Source organism: Trachurus japonicus, chromosome 11 (genome assembly GCF_045865225.1).
Source record: "Trachurus japonicus isolate A0001 chromosome 11, Traja_1.0".
NCBI lineage: Eukaryota > Metazoa > Chordata > Actinopteri > Carangiformes > Carangidae > Trachurus > Trachurus japonicus.
This window is the reverse complement of record NC_140917.1, coordinates 7073184-7098746: the sequence shown is the minus strand read 5'-3', so window position 1 is coordinate 7098746 and position 25563 is coordinate 7073184. Positions and strand designations below refer to the sequence as shown.

General features: G+C 44.0%; 1 protein-coding gene across 1 annotated transcript in view; it reads right to left on the bottom strand.

Moving 5' to 3' along the window:
• Window positions 1-9488: 9488 nt before the first annotated feature.
• The window catches only part of LOC146978097 (serine/threonine-protein kinase SBK2), a 19274-nt gene continuing 3199 nt past the window's right edge, over window positions 9489-25563 (bottom strand). Inside the window, exons 3-6 of the mRNA XM_085790828.1 lie at window positions 15202-15346; window positions 14333-14535; window positions 12986-13147; window positions 9489-11970 (exon numbers count right to left, since the gene is read on the bottom strand). Coding sequence (XP_085646954.1) covers window positions 11344-11970; window positions 12986-13147; window positions 14333-14535; window positions 15202-15346 — 1137 coding nt within the window. The 3' untranslated portion in view covers window positions 9489-11343. The remainder of the gene's footprint in view (window positions 11971-12985; window positions 13148-14332; window positions 14536-15201; window positions 15347-25563) is intronic.

Sequence of the window (25563 nt, the reverse complement as noted above, 5' to 3'; positions counted from 1 at the left end):
GTGAGGTTATTGTGTCATTATTAATGTAAACACTTTTGCTGGGATTGTGCAACAAACGTGTCCTGACTCCCAAGAGCTGATTAAGGCTAATGTGACTCCCATTCTCCAACAGTAAGTTGCAAAATCGGTTGTGCAGATGTTATAGCATGATGATGAAGAGTGAGTTTTATTATTCTTGTTGATATCTGAAGGTCAAGAACAAGATGACTCATGAAATGTGAGATAAGAGGGAGGTGCAGACCAGCAGTCGTCTTTCATGTCTGTCCAAACATACAGTACAAAAAATATCATTTATCCTCACTTCTTTGGTAGTTTCAGGGAACAGCTTGTATACTTCCCTGTGAGTTGAGGTTTGTTCAAGAGCATCATCCCCATAGTATGATGGGAAACAATCACAAGCCTCCATAACAATGAGGTCAGAACTACGGTGGCCCTGAGGACTCACTCAACACACAGCAACTTAGAAAAACACAAGCAAATCAGGAACATGCTACAAATTCAAAACATTTTCATCAATTTAATAACATTTGTGGTACAAGAAGTCATACTGACGCTGGCAGGGACACAAAAAAGTGACGGACCCGGCTAAAGATCTAAGGAGGCTATCATAATCACACCGACCTTGATTAAAGCTCCCATGGTCCGGACCAAAGACCTGAAGTTTGGTCTGACCAAAAGAGGTGGTCTGGGTCCAGACTTTCGTAGCTTTGACGGGAAGTTGTGGTGGTTAGCCTACATGCTATGTCGTCTTCTCCTTTCCTGCTGGTGACAATAAAGCCTCCGAATCTGAACTATAGGCTCCATATTGGGCTTGATGTTGATGTGACAGGTCTGGGAGACGGCAGCATCAATATGTCATAAAAAGTTCTTTGGTGCGCTTGCATTAACGCAGAGTGAAACAAAAACCAACTGGATAAAACGTAGAAAACCATGAACCTTGTTTCGAATCTTCAGGTGTGAAAACGCCCAAAGGCTAAGCTAACAATACATCGCATTACCGTTGTAATGAACGGAAAGAAAAAACCACTAACAGGGCGCCATCCTCAGAATTTCTAAGGTCAAGAAACATAAGCCAGGTCCGACCCTTTTTTGTGTCCTCAAAAACACTTCCTATGTGTTAAGTTATATTGTTATTTTCTGAGTTCGTTGCCAGATTGACATGATGATGAGCTCTGTGCAAATACGTAAACACTTTATTAAACTATAAACTGTTTTCTTGTCTGTATAACATCTATTGCACGTCTGCCCGTCCTGAGTGAGGGATCCCTCCTCTGTTGCTCACCCTGAGGTTTCTCTGATTTTTCCCTGTTAAAAGGGTTTTCTATGGAGTTTTTCCTCAGTCGATGTGAGGGTCTAAGGGCAGAGGATGTTGTTGTGATGACATGTAAAGCCCTTTGAGACAAACTGTTTGTAAAAACGGGCTGAGAAACATCTCCAAACTCCGCTCCATAGTATCTCACTCGGAATTAGAAATGGCAATTCATGCCTTCATCTCATCTAGACTGGACTATTGTAACTCATTATTCACATGCCTCAATCAGTCATCCATCGACCGCCTTCAACTCATTCAAAACACAGCAGCCAGACTTCTCACCCGGTCAAAAAAGTCCTGTCTCATCACTCCCATACTCGCCTCGTTGCACTGGTTACCAATATCCTTCAGAATTCAATTTAAGGTTTTACTGCTCACTTACAAAGCTTTCAATGGCCAAGCCCCCAGCTACATCTGTGACCTCATTCACCACCACACCCCCAGTCGTTCCCTCAGATCAGCAGACCAGGGCCTCCTGTCAGTCCCTCGGACCCATCTGAAAACGAAGGGGGACCGGTCCTTTGGGGCAGTGGCCCCGAAGATGTGGAACGTGCTCCCACTGGAGATAAGATTTGCCTAGTCAGCAGACTGTTTCAAGGGTCAACTGAAGACTTTTTTGTTTAAAAGGGCTTTTGGGTGTTAGATGCTGTGGGATGTGACTCACCTCTCATTTAACATTGTTTTTGCCTCGACCCCCTCGGGTCGATCAAGTGCCACCTGATGTTTTCCTATGTTGTTATATGTGCTGTTACTATGTAATATGCACAGTACTTTCTATATTTTACTGCGTATTGTTATGTACTGTATGATGGTTTTTATCAACGATGTGAAGCACTCTGTGTATTCGTACTGAGAAGGGTGCTATACAAATAAAGTACTTACTTACTATACAAATAAAATTGCCTTGCCTTGCCTTTATTTCAGTGTTAAAAGTGAGAGATGCCATCTTCCTCCGATACAGACTCTGTGAGGAGCCACTTAGGGAAGACGAGAAGTCAAAGTTGTAAACAGAGGTGAGAAATATTCAGGACGTGACCGCGCTGAGTCGTAACTTTTAGCTGTGCTGACAGTGAGAAAGACAGAGCGACGGACAGCTGGACGGACGCAGCCGCAGCCGGCCTCTTCTGACCTTCATCAGGAACACGATTCATCTTCCTCTGATTCTTCCTCTCCTCACCTCTGAGGCCATTTTAGCCTTTAGGGTATTTGCTAACGCTAACTAGCACTAAACATGTCAGATCACTGATCACAGGTCTGAACTCGATCCGTGTGTTTGTGTGGATAAGATGCACGACTCTGCAATGTGGAGGGGATATAGGCCTAATGTGTGTGAGTTCTTTTTATGCGTGCACTGCAGACGTGATCTCTGCTATATGTGACTTTAAGTGTGTAGTATAAATCCTCTTCGATCTAGGTCACCTCCTGCCCTGTAACACACACCGAGCAGAGCATCTCATCAAAACACCGCCACACGTGACATTTTGATGGATCCGTCTGGATCTGTGCCTCGGCCATCGTCCTGGATCATCGCTTTAATGAGGGGTCGAATTTAAAGGTTCAAACTGGTACTGAAATACAAACTGTTCAATCCTCTGATCACTATTTTTGTCTTTAACCTCAAAGCTTAAATTGATCCTAACTGACTTCTCTTTGGACTAAATGTTAACTCTAGTCTGCTAACATGCTCACATCAACGATAATAACAATGCTTATCAAGCATGTTAGCGTGTGGTGGCGCTACAGGAAACACCACAGGGGTCACAGAGGTCGTTAAGGTTTATCCTCTGGGCACCATCAATGCATATGAACTCTCTATACCAAATATACATGGACAGATCAATTCTTAAAAGCATGGTTCTACATACTGTAGCCTATTTTTTTTTTTTCTCAGCTTGTGATTGACAAAAACTCAGACAGACGGACTTGGTGGTCAGCACGCTCTCGGACGACTTAGGTCACCAGCTCTAATCTTAGCGAAGCCTCATACATCATCACGTCGTAAACTAAGCAGACGAGTAAATTTTTGATTTGGCTCGATGCTGCCATGAGAAGAATTCAGAGTCGGTGCCCAGAGACGGTGTCGGAGTCTGAAAAACATCATGTCCCCCATTACAGGAGATCCGTTTACCCGGCTCCTTCACATCCACGTGTGCACGAGATTCTGCAGAACTGCAGCATTAGCAGAGATCTCAGAGTTCAATCGAGTGCTGAGCAAACTGGTGGGTTTTTTTTTTTCTAAGAACAGCAGCAGCAGCGAGGTTCTAGAAATGAAAACATAGGATGATTGGTCGTTCACCTGTCGTGCAGAAAGAAACTGGGTCAGTGATCATCAATGTTTCTCACGTGGGCTCAGTCAGGTCACGGTGCTCCGACCAGGAGGAGACACAGTTAATCCACCATCATGAACCATCACAGACAAAACCTCAATGATGAGTCCTGTTTCTTACAATTTAGAGCTGGGCTTTGAAGTTTGGGCAAGATAAGATAAGATAAGATAAGATAAGATAAGATAAGATACGATAAGAAAGAAATATGAGTACAATAATAAAAAGTATACAACTATAATAATAAAATAATAATAATTTCTGACCTGAGCCTCTTCAAATCTAGGCTAAAAACCAATTTATTTTGATTGGTTTTTAATACCCAGTAGTGTGATGACACTTTTATCTTATTTTATCTCATTTGATTTTGCTGTATTTTATTGCTTTCACTGTTTTTCATTTATTTATTTTTATTGTTTTTACGAATAAGTAAAAACAATTCTTTATATTTATTATCTGCTGTAAAGCACTTTGGTACACCGAAAGGATTGTTGTAAAGGGCTGCATAATTAAAGTACATTTACATTTCCAATAAGAAAAAAGTAAAGGACAACACAGACTAAGTAAATAACATCAAATTAAACAAGATTGGGACTTAAACATGAAAAGTACTTGTAAATGATAAATAATATTATAGATAGTAGGTTGCAGGTTAGCATACAAATAGTATAGTATGATGGTGTGTGTGAAAGTGTTACTTCATCCAAAGCTGTTGTTGTATCATCAGTAATGAATGAAAACAATGTGGAAAATGTCATGAAGATATTTATCTATCGATTTGTGATCCTGCCAACTTTTTCCACCTCATATATTTTCATTTTGTTTTTTTTCATCCATTCACCTGGACTGAAGTAAAACTGATGAGACTTTGATGGCTAAAGGTCAGTAGGTCAAAAGAACTTCTCAAGACGATCCCTCCAAAATTTTTTACAAATGTCGAGTTGAAAAACACTTTTTAGTCACTACTCAAGACTTCACAGAGCAATTATGATACAAGTATACACATATGAACAATAAAACTTGGGAGGTGAGGTGGTGGATCTAGTTTGTATTTGTTAATTGTGACATTTTTATTTTTGTGTTATTTAAGAACTGAACAATGTCGAAGCAGCATTTTCAGAAAAGTGTTAAGATGCTGTGATTTATTCGCTATTCACGATGTGTCCTCTTGTCAACTTCTAGTCTTTCTTTCTCTCACTTTCTCACACACACTTAAACTAGACAAACACACTCTCACACGCACACACACAAACACACACACACACACACACACACACACACACACACACACACACACACACAGTTACACACACACTGTTACACAACTCTGGCATAGTTACGACACATAGCGCTAATGCAACATATCAGGTGAAATGTCAGCTGAGGAATGCGGATCAGAATAGTTTGCAGGGCACCGGTCACTGTCACCTCCTCCCCCTCCTCCTCCTCCTCTCCTCTCCTCTCCCTCCCCCTCCACTTCCTCTCTTCCTCCCCTCAGTCCGACAGACTCACCCTCTCTCAGTGCGATACGATATAATCAAACTGTCGCGCATTAACGAGCTCTTTATAATTCATGGGTTTTGGCTGACGCGGCGCTTTGAGAGAGAACCTGGAGATGTTGGTCGACTCCTCTCAGATCTCTGATCTCTTTATTCAAACCTCTCTGTCTGTCTGACAAGGCGCCGGAGGTTGAGAGTGATTTAGGTGCTGTTAGGATAACCGGAGGGGTCAAAGGTCAAAGATTAGAGCCACTCAGTCACTCTCACTTTGAAACCTGAATCCTAAAGAGGCGGTGCATGTGTGTGTGTGTGTGTGTGTGTCCTGTCACATCTGGATCTCAGCTCTCTGAATATCTCTAAATATGAATCAATATTTTGATTCAAATCCATTTTTTTTAAAGGGATAGTTCACCCAAAATTCAAATTGCACTCATTATCTACGTCTATGTCGACTAAGGGCTGGGAGAAGTTTCAGAGTCCTCCGTGGCTTCTCTGAGTTACAGGGGGTCTCGGCGTAGCAGTGCATGTCCATATAACGGTTGCAAATGGATACCAACTGTCTTCGTAACAAAAAGACACACCAAAAAACATCCAAATACCTCCATGCTGCTCGTATGTAATGTCCGTCTTGTATTGAAGCCCCGAAATGCGAAATTGTTCCGAAAAAATTAAATAAGTCTATATTTCAAGCTTGTTTGTAGCGGAAGCTTTCGAAGCTCCTCTTCCTGGTCCACAGAGGTATTTGGATGTTTTTTGGTGTGTCTTTTTGTTACGAAGACAGTTGGTATCCATTTGCAACCGTCATATGGACATGCACTGCTACGCCGAGACCCCCTGTAACTCAGAGAAGCCACGTAGGACTCTGAAACTTCTCCCAGCCCTTAGTCCACATGAGGGTGAGTAGATACAGTAATGAGTGCAATTTCAATTTTGGGTGAACTATCCCTTTAAATATACAAACTCTACTGTGCATCCGTGTGTGAAAAGCTTGTATCTCCATTCAGGATTTGTTTTTCAGCTTTACAACCGTGAATGTCCGAGTTTATCCAACTGATGCGGAAAATGTTTCACGCGGAAACTGATACGTGACTAAAAATGGTTTTACAAGGCTTCATTGAGTAAAACATGATCTGTATCTGTACGTATGGAGCGTGTAGGTGTGATATATGCAGACTGCAGAGTCGTCACCGAGGGTGAGGTGGGGAGGGGTGGAGGGGTCTGTGTGGGGGTCTGGATCTGGTCCGAGGCTTCATCTTTCCTCAGCGCTGCCTTTACTATTTAAACCCAGCGTGATGCCTTTGATGGCAGCTCTCCTTTTATAGTCCGTCTTCAGCGCGGCCGGGACAAATCATGTGGTCAAAACGATTCATTGCTCAGCGTTTCTCACATCAGAAAAACCACTTCTTCTTCTTTTTCATGACTGTTTTTGAACATGCATCTCATACTCCCACTGTGGTGCACACACCAGAGGTTTTTGAAGAGTCTGGACCAGCTAAATTAAAGAGTAATGTCGGCTACCCCATATAAAAAGCTGAAATCTGCTGGGACACACACAAACTTTTAAATCTCAACTCAAGTATTTCCCTGAAAATGTAGCCTACTCCTGTAATAGAAAATCAAAAGTTGCAAAATAAATCAATAAATACTCCAGTTATGATTTCTTTGAGCTGTTATGTGTCTTATAAATGGCCAACAAGCTACCAAATGTCATGCTAAAAACAAAAAACAATCTACTCACCTGTTCTCCTTCACAGTCTCAATGTGTTTCTACTCATGCTTTTGAAAACTATTACTAACTTTTGTAGAGGAAACACAAAATGCAAAATGCAGTTTTTGGGTTAGACGTTATTAAAAGTGTGCAACTGTGGTCTAGTTTGTTTATAGTCTGTAGCCAGTAGAATTAGCATTTTACTTTCGGTGATTGTAATTAAAGGGATAGTTCAACATTTTGGCAAATTGGCCCATTGTAGGTTCATTACCTTTAATTGTCGGTGCAAGCTATTTTTAGAATGGCGGAGCGGAGCCGCGAGCTGCTCAGAGCTACGCTACGGAGGCTCATGGGATTTCTTGGTTTCTCTCATCAAACTCATCAAATACACAATCCAACAACTCCACAACGCTCTGGTGGACAAGTTGTGACCTGCACATTCACCACGCTATGAGATAATAACAGAACGTTACCAGACAGAGTTGTTTTAGAGGGAAATTTGTGCAAAACCACCAGTTTTTCATCAAGCAGTCACTAAAACAACTCTGTCTGGTAACGTTCTGTTATTATCTCATAGCGTGGTGAATGTGCAGGTCACAACTTGTCCACCAGAGCGTTTTGGAGTTGTTGGATTGTGTATTTGATGAGTTTGATGAGGGAAAACAAGAAATTTCATTAGCCTCCATAGTGTAGCTCTTACCAGCTCACAGCTCTGCTCCACCGTTCTAAAAATATCTTGCACCGACAATTAAAGGTAACGAACCTACTCCTAAAACTGTAGGGATCATGGCAATGGGCCAATTTGCCAAAATGTTGAACTATCCCTTTAAGCTTAAAAAATAGTGAATATCATCCTGCAGAACAAAGTTTGTCAGTGCATCTGTTCATTTAAAATCACAGTGTTTTTTTCTCGAGGGAACCAGATTAGCAGGTTAGCGTACAAATAAACATCGTACCTGCAGGTGATTGGACGGTGGTAATGAGCCACAATGAGGTGAAAATCACAGCACATTAAAAACTAATTTCAATCCAAACTGTTTTCAAACACCAAATAACTTTTATAGCTCCAGGTTGCACCGGTTCCCTGAGGTTCCTCTGGCAGATGTTGCCACGGTGCAGTGCACCACATCTGGAGCACAGCCGTTTGCTGCTGCAGCTTCACTTCTCTTTTCTATGGAACTTCGTGCAGATGTTTCACACGTTTTTGCTTTGAATCGGACAATTTCTGCCAGTTCTGGGGAAAATTAACGGGAAATGAAGAGGAAGCACGAGTTCAGTCTTTCACGTATATGACTCTTTATCTCACGGTGACGTGCATGTGGATTCTTATACATCCTCAGCTGATTTATCCTGCTGCAGTTTCTCTGTTGTTGTTTTCACCTCGGCTTGTTATTTACGCCTCCCCTTAGTTTTTATTAGACTGGGCAGTGGTTCAGGATTCTGCTCGCCCCTCCCCTCCCCTCTCTCTGACGTCAGCCCCCCGGCCTGTCAAACTCACTAAACGTCGTGGACTTTCCCTTTTCCATAGAAAAAAGGCAGAGATCAAAAGTTTTCTGGCAAACAAAGTGTACAGTAGCCAGGGAACATTCCCGGCCTGGGAAAACAAAGACCAGAAATGCACGGGAAAGTTAATGAGTTGACAGGAATGTGGTTTGAAATGTGGGAATGCTGGTGTTGGTAAATCCTAAATGTGCAGATAATAAACCTGTTTACCCTCTGAGAGCTGAGATGTTTGCAGTCGGCTAATTAACTGTGCTCAGCTGAAATCCTCCTCCCTGCTATGTGTGCTGCAGCTGATTGTGTTTGCATGTGAAAATGTGCTCAATGTGTGACTTGGCCGGACTCTCGGTGGTTATGGAGGGGTCGGCCAGTCGGTCCGTCGGTCCGTCGGCCGGAGCCCCTGGGGCCGCGGCACATAGGCTACGCGGTGCTGAAAGATCGTAGTGTCAAATTTACGACACGGATCTATTTTTGTCAACATCTGGGGAAGCTCTCCAGACGGTCGTGTACGTGTGTGTGTGTGTGGTCATCAGTGTATGCGATCTATCTGCATTGGTGTATAATCTTACAAGGATTTTATTGGGGTACAAGTGTGGCAGGGCATGTTTTCTAAGGTCAGCACACGGTTTAAAAAATCAATGCAATAGCTGAGCAATTGAAACTCATCAAATACACACTCCAACAACTCCAAAATGTTCTCGTGGACAAGTTGTGACCTGCACATTCACCACACTATGAGATAATAACAGAACGTTACCAGACAGAGTTGTTTTAGAGGGAAATTCATGCAAAACCGTGCCTGTCGGGGCCAGTTTTTCAGCAATTCTCTGAATTTACCTCGAAAACAACTCTGTCTGGTAACGTTCTGTTATTATCTCATAGCGTGGTGAATGTGCAGGTCACAACTTGTCCACGAGAACATTTTGGAGCTGTTGGATTGTGTATTTGATGAGGGGAACCAAGATATTTCATTAGCCTCCGTATAGCTCTTAACAGCTCACGGCTCTGCTCCGCCGTTCTAAAAATAGCTTGCACCGCCAATTAGAGGTAACAAACCTATACTCCTAAAACTATAGGGATTGTGGCAATGGGCAATATGGCAATTAGCTGATCAATTACCAAAAAATATTATTGAAAAGGGAGCATTTTACAAAAACAGCCATTTTATTGTGGTTATAAACTGCACACATCTGTAAATAAACACAATTTTTTACATCACACACTTACATTGTAACTGTTTTATATATCAAATCACAATTTAACACATTACATTTTGATTTGACATTTAAGAAACATTCAAAAAATACAAAATAACACTTATTTTTTTCCAGTTATGTACAAAGTGCTGCAGTGAGAGATTATAATGCTAAAATGTGCTACAGTAAGTGCTAATGCTTAAATACAAAACATCATCAGCTAGAAGTTGCTAACTGCTAACTATAAAACAGTGCAACACAAGTGCTGTTGAAAGATCTGTAGGTAACTGATGTTTAGTCTTTAGTTTTCTGGATAAAAACCTGTTGTTTGCTCCACTAAAAGACATTTTCATTTTCTATCTGGAGGTTTAGATACAGTTCAGGGCCGACGATGACGTTACTACACATTCAGACGTCTGGAGCTAAATATAGACGCAGCGTGTTAAAGAGGTGTCTTTTCAAGGACATGATACCATTACAACATTGAACACAAGTCACCTCCAGAAATGCAGCTGTTGCATCATTTCTTCCAAAGCTGATACAAGATACAGAACTTTGCCATGGTCAATAATTCTGATTGATTAAAAAAAAATATATATATATATATATATAAAAATTGATTTCGGACCAAAAAAGCAAATTAGAGCCCATCTGAATCTGCTGTGAGCTTCCCGCATGTTCTTAAAATTAAAACCAGATTTCCCATAAACCCTGTTGTTTCCCTTTAAACAAAGGGGATTTTTCCAAAGTTGTTTTGGTCACGGTTGAAGGGTTAAACATGCGGGAAGAGTTTTTTTCCTCTTGTCATTTTTGCCTAATGTTTAGAAATGGCCACTGACTGTGTGAGGTAAACGTCTCCACCAACAGATGTAAAGATACTAGATGCATTTCATGATTTCAGTGTCGGCTATAAGCAGCAACATGAGATAATGTTTGTCTTTGTTTCACAGAGAGGTAGGTTGTGTCCGAAATCACTCACTCATTCCCTACTCCCTACTCAGTATATAGTAGATTTCAATATAGTGACTATATAGTGACTCACTGGTCAAATAAAAAAAACACTTTCGGACACTACTCCGCCGCACAGTTAATGACGTATTATGTCGCGTAATTAAAACGTTCCGACCGCGATCGTAACGGCCGGTGTAGGTACCATGGATACAACCATGGTAACGGCCAGTGTAGCATAGACCTATATGTACCAACATAAAAAGAGGAGTAAAGCAATATATTAAGCGGTAATATATTCAGGCATCAAAGATGTTCAATCAAACCCACATAGTTTGAAACAACGTTCAAAACACACACAGCCAGTGTCACAACTAAGCATAAAGTCTGCTAGCTTAATGCTAACGTATAATGTAAAATCTCATAGACGGGTTAACAGAAATTAGCCTCACTATCCAGAGTCTGTGGTCAGTTTATAACGCTTGTTAGGAAATTTGCTCCGACGTTTGTTGTGGGAGTCTGTTGAAGCCGCGACCGGACAACTCTGGCAGCCTGGACACATTTATTGAGGCTGCTGGAACTACTTTGCATTTATTTGGTAGCTACACCGCCGGTCGCTCTGGGCCGCTGTGGTAACGGCGATCCGTGACCACAGTGCATGATGGGATATCTTGCTCCGGTTAGTGACCATCGGATGTTCACTACATTTCGCGGTGAATTGTGGGATAGATTCAGTGCACTATATAGTGAACATTAATAATCACTAAACATTCGGACACCACTACAAAATGGCGTGGTCACTATATAGTGAGTAGGGGGGGTTTCGGACACAGCCATAAAGTGTCTTTTCTTTTCTTTATCTCTCTCCTCTTCCCTCCATCTCCTTCATGTTTCGGATCGCTCCCTTCCCTCTGCTCTTCTTCCTCTCCTCCTCCAGCCTCGCCCTCTCCTTCTCCATCACCCACTCTCCGCCCAGGAACCTCAGCGCGTCCTCGGGCCTTCCTCGGAGCCGCGGCCTCGGGTCCAGCAGCGTCTGGAAGAAGGAGCGCGCCAGCGGGGTGAAGCAGGCGAACTGAGGAGCAGCAGCGAGCGAGAGCGCGCCGTCTTTCTCTGATCCGTCCTCCTCGCCGCTGCTGTCTGTTTGTGGCTCCGCCCACACGTCCAGTTCGTCCTCGGGTCCCTTTGCTATGTCGAACCACTCGCGGTATTTGAGGTATGCGCGGCAGTCGCTGGCTGTCTCGGCCCAGGGGTGGCTGCCGGTGAGCATGGCGTAGGTCAGGACCCCCAGGGCCCAGCTGTCAGTGCTGGGCTCCACCGACACCCACACTCTCGTCGTCTTCTTCTTCTCCTCGTCCTCTTTGACGTCTTTGCCATCTTTCACGCTGCTCCAGCTGTCCTCGTTCCCCCGAGCCGCCTCCGCCTCGGGGGTGCAGTACGGGGAGCTGTACCAGACCTCCGGGACCCTGGTGCCCCTCGCCTTCACCTGCAGGGGTTAAAAAGATTAATTGGTTTTGCTGCTTGCGTAGAAAACTGTCATTTGGTCGATTAATAAATCTTTAACTCTTTCATGCATAGAGGTCACTAGTGTACAGCTGTTTTAAAGTGTTTTTTCCATAGACTGTAAAAAATATGGACGTAGCATCCGTGACGTCACCCATTGGTTTTGGGGAGTCGTTTTTGTGACTCAAATACGGCAGCCTGAACAGCGCCATGTTGGATATTTACCGGGCGGAGAACCCGCCCACTGGCCTCGAAGCAGCCTGTCTCCGGACCTGTCACTCAACGTTTCCGCACCCTAATTGGCCAGAATTTTAACCTAATAACAGTAAAACGATAGAGTTAAAAAAAAAATTCACCCCCCTCAGAGTGTGTGCGGGGGTAGAAACTATCGATTGAGACCAAAAAACGTTCTGACACCAGGCTTTTAACATGTTTATTGAGGATGTAAAGTCGGCGATTTTAACATGGGGGTCTATGGAGAATGCTGCTTTCTGACACCAGCCCCCAGAGGAAGCCGAGGGGATTGCAGTTTTTTGAACGCGGAAGTGAGCTTCACTTCTCAGACCCACAACTACCCCCTTGGTTTTTTCTCTATGCTTGCAATTTTGGGCACTGCTGCATATAGTCCACTCTAGTGAAAGCTATTGCATCATCCCATACAAAAAATCTCATTGGCTGGTCATTGCAATGCGAAAAAGTAGTTAGTGAAACCAAGATGGCCGACAGACAAGGAGAAAGAAGGCGAGAAGAGAAATCAAGTAACATCTAAGGTGACATATTATGTAAAGATTTTCCAAATCTTGATTTTATATTTGGAGGAAATACTGATTAATCATCTGTCCATTCAATTGTACATCATGCATATGTTTCAACTTCAATGAAATGTCAATTACTACCAATGCTGTTCCTGAAAATAATTCATATCCTGTAATGTTTTGGCTGTAAATCAACTCCTTTATGTTTTTAGAATGTAATTTTAGTTTTTTTTTTAAACTGACCATGCCGAAATCTCCCAGTTTGACCCAGCGACAGGCCTTGTCGCACAGGAAGACGTTCTCCGGTTTGAGGTCCCTGTGGACAAAACCGAGGGAGTGCAGATGGGACAGAGCTCCACAGAGCTGGGACACCACCCGCTGACAACTGTCCTCCTCCATCCCAACCTGAAAGAGGGTATGCAGGGAGGGAGAGAGGGAGGAGGATGATGGAGGAAGAGGAAGAAGAAGGAAGAGGATGTGAGTTACCACAGAAACCACAGAAACCTGAACACAAGAATCATGACATCATGGCATCCTTCAAATGCAGACTTTGTTTCCTGGGCAAACGAACACTTTTTCCTTGTTGTGATGATTTCTTTTTAAAAATAAACGGTCGAGCAGTGCACTGGTAATGTCCATAATATCTCCATATCTCTTATTTTTTGTAAAGAAATCATCACAACAAGGAAAAAGTGTTTGTTTCTGTGGCGGGGAGAGCAGGCGCTCTGCCATCGGATAGTAATGTCTTTCCAGGATGTTTCAGAGTTCGGCTGTCTGAGGTGATGACTACATGCAAAAACACAAAGTTATACTGTACACTATATGAGTTCAGTGGTGTCTTGTAAGGATTTGAGTCATGTACTATAGATATTCGATTGTTTTTTGAGTGTTTGTTGTGGTTGACAGAATTGCCCCCATATGTTAGCGTTGTTGCTATCCCTAGCGCCGCGTAGGCTAAAAACCCATCTTTTTAATCTGGCTTTTATGCTATAGTCTCATAGTGATTTTATTCTATTTTACAGTTTTATACTCTTCTCTTGTTATCTTTCTCCTATTTCTATCCTGCATTGTATTCTATTCTATTTTATAAAATGTTATTGTTGTTAAAAGTTGTTATTTTATTTATCTATTTTCTATTACTATATTTTATTTTATTGTTGTTTTTAATCTTTGTGCATTAGTCTCCATGCTTTTTCTTGTTTTACCTCCTATATATATATATATTGTTCAATCAAAATGTAAAGCACTTTGAACGGCATCTATTTGCTTTGAAAGGTGCTATATAAATAAAATTTGATTGATTGATTGATTGATGGTGTAACTCCAGTTTGCCTGCATCAATTTTAGTCGCGTTTTTTGCTCCCCCCAACTGGGTGACCATCAGGAAAACGATTTAGGGGTCAAAAATGGCCGGAATTCTCCTTTAATGGTCCAACGTCTCTCTCAAAATCCACTGCATATTATTAATGAAAGCAAACAACATGAACAAGAAAGCCTCTGTATCTACAACGGCCGCAAAACACCAGAATTCACAGACCACGTCCACCCAAATGACGTGGATTCGTCCCCTGAGCGGAAAGGACTGTTTACCTCAGGCAGGATGACATCGAAGAGGTCGCCGTAGAGACTCGCTTGCTGTGCGAAGATGTAGTGCGAAGGTGTGGAGTAGGCGATGCCCATAGCTCTGGTGAGGGACGGGTGGGTGCAGAAGGACAGCGAGAGGTTGTACTCCCTCAGGAAGGAGAACAGGGAGGTGGAGTCGCGAGGGAAGAACTTCAGAGCCATCGGAGTTCCTGGAAGAGACAACGAGGAAGTCGAAATGATGTAGAGTTTTAGGTTTTATTTAGGCTATAGCGACTTTATTATCAACTTTATTTATTCAAAGGAAAAGCCCCTTGAGGTGGATCACCTCGTTTTCAAGGGGGATCCTTAGCATCTCAACAATCAACACTGGTACAGACAGAAGCAAAGCAGAGGCAAGACAAAAACGAAAGGACAAAATCAGAGGAAAGGAGACAGAGACAAAAACATAAGGCAATGCAAATACAAAACAACAACAAAGCACACGGGGAAAGGAGACGCATACATTGTACATGTACATCCGACACCTCCAAGACCAGGCAGATATCACGCACTAGAAGCAAGAGCATTGTGTTTTTAGGTGGTTAAGTAACTCAATCTTGAAGGTATGTAAAGAAGATATGGAGCGAAGGGAGTTTGGCAGATTGTTCCAGCCAGAAGGTGCTTTGAATTTAAAGGCTCTTCTCCCAATGACTCTGGATGTTCTAGGAACAATAAAGGAGGGATATTGCAATTGTCTGAGTAGGCTAAGTATGATGATGAGTGTGGAACAAAGTATTGTTTAAGATAGGGTGGGCAGGACAGCCAATCAAGTGTTTCGTATAGGGTACAGTGGTGGGTGCGATATGGACATTGCCGTTAGCTCCTCCCTCCCTTACCTCTCTTCCTGTGAACGGCCAGCATGACCTTCCCGTACGAGCCTTCGCCCAGGAGCTTCAGGACCTGGAAGTGGTCGGACGTGACCATCGGTGACAGAGACTGAGCCGTCAGGTGGCACATCTCGTCCAGGAGCTTCGTGGCAGCCTAGACAGAGACGAAAACAAGAGTCTGATTGATGCAAAGCCAAAAAAAACAAGAATCTACACTGCAAAAACTCAAAATCTTTCCAAGAATATTTGTCTTATTTCTTGTCAAAATGTCTCATTTCTAGTCCAAACTAATCTCTTTTCACTTAAAATACGACTCATCACCTAAAAATTAACTTGTTTTGAGATCATTTTCATTTGTTTCAAACAAATTTTCACTTGAAATAAGTAGAAAAATCTGCCAGTGAAAGCAGGTTTTTTGTGCTTGTAATAAGAAAGAAAAACTTGCTCCGCTGTCAGATTTTTCTACTTATTTCAAGTGAAAATCTGCTTGAAAGAAGTAAAAAGTGTCTAAAAACAAGCTACTTTTTATGTGATGAGTCTTATTTTAAGTATAATGAGATTTGTTTTGACTAGAAATGACATTTTAACTAGAAATAAGACAAATATTCTTGGTAAGATTTTGAGTTTTTGCAGTGTAGGACCGTCTGTAGCTTGTGCACCATAAACCAAAACATCTTTGAAAACTGTGAAGGTGCCATGTTGGATCTACTCAGCTAAACAGATTAGCACGGCTGAAGCTCACCAGCTACTGTAAAGGTTTTGGAAACCCCCCTAATGACGAGGTGGCCTTTGCATCCTGTCTGTGGTTCAGGAAACAAAATCATTTTGGTCAAATAAAAAAGAAAAGATCCTTCGCTCTTCGGGTAAACGACAATTAACATGTGACGGTGCAATTTTCTGTAGCTTATTAAACCAGCTCGGCATCTTTCCACAACTTCAACCTGCGGTGCTGCAGGAGTCTGAACACAACCAATAAAAGCTTTAACGAGGCTCCGCTCACCGCAAGCGCTCGCAGAGTTTCAACAAGAATTTTTGGCGGAAAACAAATTAAAAACTTTGGTCAGTGAACGTGTGGCTGAAAAGTTTCCTGCCATGGAAATTATAAAGTCGTTTCAGATCAAATTTCCTTCAAACCAATTTGACGGCACATTGGAGCAGTGGTTAGGTTTGATGTTCTCCCTGTGTCTGTGGCGGTTCTCCATGGGTTCTCTGGCTTCATCCCACAGCTGGTGCACCCGTAATTCACAACACTGGACCCTAGGTCTGAACATCATCTGGTATGTTGTAAAAATCCTGCCTATTATCTTCTTCCCAGTACAAAAATGAACCCTTTAACACCCACTGGCCTGTGGGTCGTGTTGCCTCTAATTGGCACTGGGCCTGCCAGGTCCTGAACGGGGTTGAAAAACCAACAAAACTAAAAAAAAATCTAAAACTTTTGAACTGAATGAACCATTTGACTCATGTAGATTTAAGTGTAAACAAATAAACTTGTAAATCTTGGAAATCGCCTTGTTGTAGCTACTCCGAGTAGAAAACCAGCATGAGAACAGTGACGGACGGGAGTTATATTCATGTCACTATCACTGTTTCACTAATCTGATGTTTGTAAAGTCTATAAAACCAATTAGCGTTATTGAACAAACATATTTGGCGGCACGGTGGCACAGTGGTTAGCACTGTTGCCTCACAGCAAGAAGGTCCTGGGTTCGAATCCCGGGCCCGGGAGTTTGCATGTTCTCCCCGTGTCTGCGTGGGTTTCCTCCGGGTGCTCCAGTTTCCCCCACCACTAAAAACATGTCGGCTAGGTTAATCCTCCAGTCAGTGCCCCTGACCAAAGGCACTGGCTCATAATCTGGAGTTGGTCCCCGGGCGCTGCACCGCGGCTGCCCACTGCTCCTCAGGGATGGGTTAAATGCAGAGAAAGAATTTCACTGTACTAGCTGTATATGTGACAAATAAAGTACCTTTATTTCTGTGTGCACGTTTTTGTAATTAGTCATGGTTATCGTAAATTGGCAGGGCTAACCGTTAGCCTACTATTTAAACTCGGTGATTCAATAATTGGTCTATGAAAAAATATTTTTTCCGGCAGATATCTTAGTTGCAACATGATTGAGCTAACTGAAATAGTGTTGTGTCCGACAACGGGAGGGTTTTAACAGTTGACATCCTGATGTTAGCTTAGCTACTGCCGTTAGCTTTGCTGCCATTAACTGTCCCCGTCAGCTGCAGCCACTGATGCTTTCTACACACAGTGATTCCCCAAAACTGAATAAATACCACACATAGCAAAACAAAACTGCTTTTGTAGTGGGTCTGAATAGCCACATATAGTTTATTACTTTAACAGACACCCCCTCTTTTTCATTTTAATATTTGAACCTTTATTTGAAACTTTATAAACTCAGTTTTGCAGAAAGCATTACCACTTTGCGCCAGTAGATGGTGCTTTAACACCAGTGGGTCCAGCAAATAGTTTCTGCTCTGCTTTGCTCTGCGCATGTGCAGAGAATAAACCTGCTGAGCAGCAGTAGCATGAGCTAACAGCTCTCGTGTCCTGTGTTTGGATCCACAGGTATGTAAAATGTATTAATTGTACAGTTTTCTTCAGTTAAACTATGTAACAACATAAGGCGAAGCCGTGAAGTGAAGCTAAGCATTGTAGGATGTTGAAATATGTACTTTATCGTCGTTGTTTACTATCGGGCGTTCATGTCCGCAAAAGGTCGGGTAAACCTGAATGAGTGTATGTGTGTGTGAGCAGTTCCGACCATAAACGTTGCCTGCTAGAGTTATTGTTTATTAATATTTTTCTGAGAGTAATTCGTACGGTATTTACAGTGTTGTGTATTATGAAATGTGAACAGTAAGCGCATGTGCAGAGAATAAACCTGCTGAGCAGCAGTAGCATGAGCTAACAGCTCTCGTGTCCTGTGTTTGGATCCACAGATAAACTGTTAGCACCGTAACTCAGCCGCTCAGTGCCCGCCGCCTGAGTGGCTCATGCTGCCGGTCCAGAGACCCCTAGCTCTGGCGCCGGTAACATTTGGGGGCTCGTCCGGGATGAGTTAGCGTTCCTGCCAGTGAAGTGAGTGTCGCGACGACGTGAAACGGTGCCCAAAGCTTCAGGGAAGGCTGCTGCAGTCCAGAGCGTCATCCAGAGAGCGGAAGTCACCAGAGTAACGCCACAATGGCCACTGTCACCCCACGGCGGATGCTGATCTTCAAGATCCAGAAGAGTCTTTCATATTTGAATGCAGAACAGCTTCGTGCAATCGTGAGTTCAATAGACGATGGCAGCATAACTCACCACATTAAAGACTTGAGCGAACCAGAACTGTATGACCTGATTGTGGACTACCTCAGGAGTGAGAAATTAAGTGCTATGGAAGATGAGGGCATGGCTCAACTCCTTATCCTAAATGACTTGCTGAGTGACCTGCTGGCCACAGACCTGGGTGAAAGTGAAGCTAGCCGGACTGCGCAGGAGACAGGACAGCCAGGGGAGGATCCATCACCCCACGAGGAGCAGCTATCCACTTCACCTCATTCTGAGTATCACGACACAGTCACACAATCCACAACAACCACACACAGCCACAACATTCCCACACAGCCATTGCAGATGAACACAGACATTCATCCCCTTTTACCTCCACCACTGGACAAAGACACACACACTACCAGCCCCTCACACAACAGAGACATTCATACACGTCCAGCATCTTCAGGAGGAGGTGGTGGACTGCCGGCGAGGAACTGTGGCACTTCCGCTGTCACCGGGGCTTTCGCCGCGGGGGTTGGTGGTTCTCCCCGTGGTGGAGTGGGCCTGTCGTCCAGCATGGGAGACCAGGTATTGAGGGTGAATGACTTTGCAGCTCTGCTCCCACGCAGAGAATTTAAGCTACATGGTGGACAAATCTCAGATGTTGGGTCAGACATGTCTTATGGTAACCTTTGTAAACAAATTGAAGATGGTATACAGGAAGGGTTCACCGAGTCTGAGGTAATACGCACTGTAATGAAAATCTTAAAACCTGGTGCATTCAGAGAAATGTTAACAAACAAAAGTGATTTAACTGTTGATGAGCTAAAGCGGTTTCTCCGTGCACATATCAGGGACAAAAGCAGCACTGAACTTTTTCAAGAGTTAAGTAATGCTAAACAACAAGACAAAGAGGGTCCTCAGCAATTTCTGTACAGAATGATGGGTTTAAAGCAGCGTGTTTTGTTTGAGTCACAACAGCCTGGTACAGAGTTTAGCTATGACAGAAAGCTTGTTCAGGGTACCTTTCTCCACACTCTGTATCAAGGTCTAAATGAAAAAAATAACCATGTTCGTTATGATCTCAAACCTCTTCTCACAGACTTGCAGGTTAGTGATGACTTTCTTTTGGACCAAATCACCAAGTCCACCAGTGAGGAGACAGAGAGACTCAGACGCCTTGGCACAGTAGCTAAAAACCGACCAGTGACTGTGAGCCCAGCTCAGCTTGACTGTAGTGACTCAACTAAGCAGACTAGAGTTGACACTGAGTTACAGGCTAACCGTGCCGCTATTAAAGAACTGACTGCACAGGTGTCCTCCCTGACCAAACAACTGGCTCAAGTGGTGAGGCCTGCTGACACTACCACCCCTGTGAACACACACTCAGCCACAGCCCAGCCACTGCCACCAACACCTGAAGCCCGTGGCAGATGCAGCAACTGTGTTCAGCAGGGCAAGATGAGTTGCCCTCACTGCTTCGTATGTGGCCAAGCTGGACATCGGGCGGTCGGCTGTCTTCAAAGGAGGACATCGGGAAACGGGATGAGGTCACTGGAGAGGGGCAGCCAGTGACCGTGACAGCTAAGGAATCAGCCCAACCCAGCCACTCTAAAACAGCCAGTCCTGTAACAATAAAAGCACAATGTCAACCACCAACAAAGAAACGCTTAGCACAGCTCATAGGAAAGCGATGTATGGTCTCATGTGCTATTAATGGTGTCCCTCTTCAGATGTTGCTCGACTCAGGGGCTCAAGTGACGATGGTGGGGAGAGGCTGGATGGAAGAAGCACTCCCCATGTCCAAATCCAGCCACTTGAATCCCTCCCTCTCGATGAGCCGCTGGTGATTTCTGCAGCAAATGGCACAGATGTTCCCTTTGATGGATGGGCAGAGGTTGAACTCCAAATCGGTAACAAACACTGTGGACATGTCACCATTCAAGTGCCGATGCTAATCAGCCAGAACTGTCTCAACTGTCCTCTCTTAGGCAGCAATGTTTTAGTTGAGATAATCAAAGAACAGAGAAGTGAGGTTGATATTTCTGCTTTATTAAAAGAAACACTAAGCATAAATGACAGTGCTGTAGAAGCCCTTGTTTCTGTTTGCCAGATGTTGACCCCAGGTGAGACAGCTGTGGAGTGCAGTGTGAGAACAGGGAAGATGGGTCTCACTATTCCCGCAGGGCAGATTTGTGAGGTGAGATGCAGAGTCAGAGAATGGCCAGGGGGTGGGGTTACGCTCTTTCAACCCAACTTTGTGAGTAACTGTCCTGAGGGGTTGGATTTGTTTCAGGCCTTAGTTGACGTTCCAAGTGGGTCCTCAAAAATTGTTAAGATACCTGTTCAAAACCCTACTAAGCACGACATCTACCTCCCTAAGAGAACAGTTTTAGGAACATTAGAGGAGGCTACTGAAATTAAACCAGTTAACTGTTTTCCAGGTGGGTTAGAGCCCATGTCCCCTAGCACAGTTAATACATCCTCAGCTCAGGTTAGCACAGACAAACAAAGAGGAACAAGTGAGAAAAATGAGACAGAGGACACAACAAGACAGAGATGGCACCCACCTGTTGATGTGTCGCACCTGGAGAGACATGAACAAAACATTGTCAGAGACATGTTGTATGAGGAGTCAGATGTCTTCGCCAAAGATGATTGTGACATTGGGTGCATCCCAAACCTGCAACTGAAAATCCACCTGAAGGATGACACGCCAGTGCAAACGTCCTACAACTCCGTTCCTAAGCCCTTGTACAAAGAGGTAAAGGACTATGTCCAAAATCTGCTCGACCAGGGCTGGATCAGAAAGTCTGCTTCTTCCTACTCATCTCCAGTCGTCTGTGTTAGGAAGAAGGACAAGAGTTTACGTCTGTGTATTGATTTCAGAGGCTTGAATCGGAAAACCATCCCCGACCGCCACCCTCTCCCACGCATCCAAGACCTGCTAGACAGTCTGGGGGGGTACTCATGGTTCTCCATACTCGACCAGGGTAGTGCGTACCATCAAGGCTTTGTCGAGGAGAGCTCCAGACACCTGACTGCCTTTAGCACACCCTGGGGGCTTTATGAGTGGACCCGCCTCCCATTCGGTCTAACAAACGCCCCCGCGGCCTTTCAAAGATGTATGGAGGGAGTTCTTGACGGGTTAAGGGACGAGTGCTGTTCTCCATATTTGGATGACGTTCTCTGTTTTTCCAAGACTTTTCATGACCATGTTGAAGATCTGAGACAGGTGCTCTGTCGCCTACGAGAGCATGGTATCAAACTACGTCCAAAAAAATGTGAACTGTTTAAAAGCCAGGTTAGGTATTTAGGACGCCTAGTGACTCGTGAAGGTGTACAGATTGACCCTAAAGACATTGAGGCAGTTCAGCATTTGAAAGAGAAAGAGCCAAAGAATGTGGGAGAGGTCAGAGCTCTCTTAGGTTTTTTAGGCTATTATAGAACATTCATACAGGACTTTTCTAGGATAGCAAGACCCCTGTTTCAGCTAATAGAGAGTCCTAGTGAGCCTAGTCAGAGAGCCACCAAAGTTAAGTCAAAAAATGTTAAGAGTGGTCAGCTCTCATCCAAAACACCTGTGTATTGGACACCAGATCACAGTGTTGTAGTGTCACGCCTGGTGGATATGTTAACCAGTCCACCCATTTTGGCTTATCCAGACTATGACTTACCTTTTGTACTCCACACAGATGCCTCGAACGAAGGTCTGGGTGCTGTGCTCTATCAACAGCAGGGAAACAAGCTCCGGGTTATTGCTTATGGCTCCAGGACACTCACGCCTGCAGAGAAAAACTACCATCTCCATTCTAGCAAGCTTGAGTTCCTGGCGTTAAAGTGGGCAATCTGTGATAAATTTAGAGATTACCTCTATTACGCCCCCACTTTCACAGTATACACAGACAATAACCCCCTTACATATGTTTTGAGCTCAGCCAGGTTGAACGCAGTCGGGCATCGGTGGGTGGGTGAGTTAGCCGACTTTCATTTCACCATCAAATATCGGCCAGGAAAGTCAAACGCTGATGCTGACACCCTGTCACGACACCCAGTGCATCTTGTTGATCACCTAAAAGAGTACACAGAGACAGTGTCCCCTGATGTAGTCTCTGCCATCTGGCAGGGGGACAAAGCGGTAAAAGACAGTGATGTGCCATGGGTGGCTGCATTACAGCTACAGTCTGATGTAGGTGACACACAAACTGGAGGCACCCCAGTTATCACCCCAGAAAGTGTCAGAGCTGCACAGAAAGAAGATGCTCCTATCTGTGAGGTGATAAACCTAAAGAAAACGGGATGGAGTCCTCAGGACAAAGAAAAGAGACAAATGGGACGAGAAACACGCAGACTGGTACACGAATGGAACAGACTCAGACTTGACAAAGGGATTTTGTACAGACAGACAGGACAGAGGAAACAGTTGGTTCTTCCCAGTAAACTGAAGGCGACCGTGTTAAAACACCTGCATGATGACATGGGCCATGTGGGCGCTGACAAAGTCATACATTTAGCACGAGAAAGGTTTTATTGGCCTTTTATGCAACGGGACATAGAAGATTATGTTATTCGCCAGTGTCAGTGTATTAAACAAAAAAAGCCAAACATCCCAGAGAGAGCACCTATGGGTTCTATAACAACCAGTGCCCCATTTGAGCTCATCTCAATTGATTATCTACATCTTGAACAGAGTAAAGGTGGTTATGAGTACATTTTAGTCCTGGTAGATCACTTTACTCGGTTTGGTCAAGCTTATGCCACAAAAAACAAATCTGGCAGAACAGCAGCTGAGAAAATCTTCTATGACTTTATCCCTCGCTTCGGGTACCCTGAAAAGCTACATCATGATCAGGGCCGGGAGTTTGAAAACAGTCTCTTTCAGAGACTCCAGCAGCTCGCAGGCATAGCACACTCCCGAACGACTCCCTACCATCCGCAGGGGAATCCTGTCGAGCGCCTGAACAGGACACTTCTACAGATGCTCCGCACTCTGCAGGAGGAGAAAAAAACAGAGTGGAAGGATCACCTACCTCACATTGTCCACGCATACAACTGTACAAGACATGAGGGAACGGGTTATTCACCATTTTTTCTTCTTTATGGTAGAGCTCCACGTTTACCTGTAGATCTGCTCTTTGACTTGAAACCTGAAGAAGAGCCACGGTCCAGGCAAGAGTATGCACAGAAATGGGCCTCACGCATGCAGGAAGCATACAAAATTGCTTCAGAAAACAGTGGGAAGCGTTCAGCTAAAGGAAAAAAGTATTATGATCAGCATGTTAAAGGTATTACACTGCAGCCCGGAGATCGTGTGCTTATCAGGAATCTGTCAGAGAGGGGCGGTCCGGGCAAACTCAGAGCTTATTGGGAGAAAAAGGTTCATCGAGTGGTTGAAAAGATGGGAGACGGACCTGTTTACAGAGTTCAACCAGAAACAGGAGAACGCACTCTCCGCGTGCTGCATCGCAACCTTCTGCTACCTGTTAATGATTTGCCCTTAGAAGTCCCACCGAGTCAGTCCGCACTTAAAAAGAGACAAAGACAGACAGACTGTTACAGAAACAATAGAGAGACAGTGGAGCAGGAGTCTGAACACTCTGAGGAAGAGGAGGAATACACATATTGCCTTCGAACAATCCCAGTGTATAGCAGGAGGAGAGTCAGACCTGCAAGTCCTCAGTCTAACCCACTGGATGAGCTCAGACCCGTAGCTCCAGAGTTTCAACCACTGAGACAGGTAACAGATATGGCTCAAAAACAACAACAACATGATCCTGTAACCCTCCCAGATCCAGTGCAGACATCAGACCAGCTGGCAGCTGCTCCACCACCAGCTCAGGAAGTGCAAGGAGAACTCAGACCTGATGACACTGCAGAGGAGGTTGATTCAACAGAGCAGGAGGACAATGAGGAGCCTGCAGTGGAACTGTCCGAGGAGGAAGTGCAACCTGTGAGGAGGTCAGCTCGAGCACAGAGACCTCGTGAAATGCTCACATACGACCATCTTGGACAACCATCATACCAGTCTTGGAGACCAGGTGCAAACCTGATGTTTGCTTATGCCCCTTATCCCATGTCTCATCTCCCAATACCCCTCAATCCATGTCCCATACCCTCCTTTTACCCAGCTGTCCCCGAACATTGTTTCTACCCCCCACAAGCAGCGTGGACATGCTAGAGACATAAAGACTTGAAGAACAGACTAGACCAGACTTTACTGTACACATACACACCTACACCGACACACACTTATACATGTGGACATATGACTGTACGTTGACAATTTGACTGTTTTGAGACATTTTCTTTTAATATTTTTGTTGGTTCTAGATGTCCGGAGACATCTCTTGAAGCAGGGGAGAGTGTAGTGGGTCTGAATAGCCACATATAGTTTATTACTTTAACAGACACCCCCTCTTTTTCATTTTAATATTTGAACCTTTATTTGAAACTTTATAAACTCAGTTTTGCAGAAAGCATTACCACTTTGCGCCAGTAGATGGTGCTTTAACACCAGTGGGTCCAGCAAATAGTTTCTGCTCTGCTTTGCTCTGCGCATGTGCAGAGAATAAACCTGCTGAGCAGCAGTAGCATGAGCTAACAGCTCTCGTGTCCTGTGTTTGGATCCACAGGTATGTAAAATGTATTAATTGTACAGTTTTCTTCAGTTAAACTATGTAACAACATAAGGCGAAGCCGTGAAGTGAAGCTAAGCATTGTAGGATGTTGAAATATGTACTTTATCGTCGTTGTTTACTATCGGGCGTTCATGTCCGCAAAAGGTCGGGTAAACCTGAATGAGTGTATGTGTGTGTGAGCAGTTCCGACCATAAACGTTGCCTGCTAGAGTTATTGTTTATTAATATTTTTCTGAGAGTAATTCGTACGGTATTTACAGTGTTGTGTATTATGAAATGTGAACAGTAAGCGCATGTGCAGAGAATAAACCTGCTGAGCAGCAGTAGCATGAGCTAACAGCTCTCGTGTCCTGTGTTTGGATCCACAGATAAACTGTTAGCACCGTAACTCAGCCGCTCAGTGCCCGCCGCCTGAGTGGCTCATGCTGCCGGTCCAGAGACCCCTAGCTCTGGCGCCGGTAACAC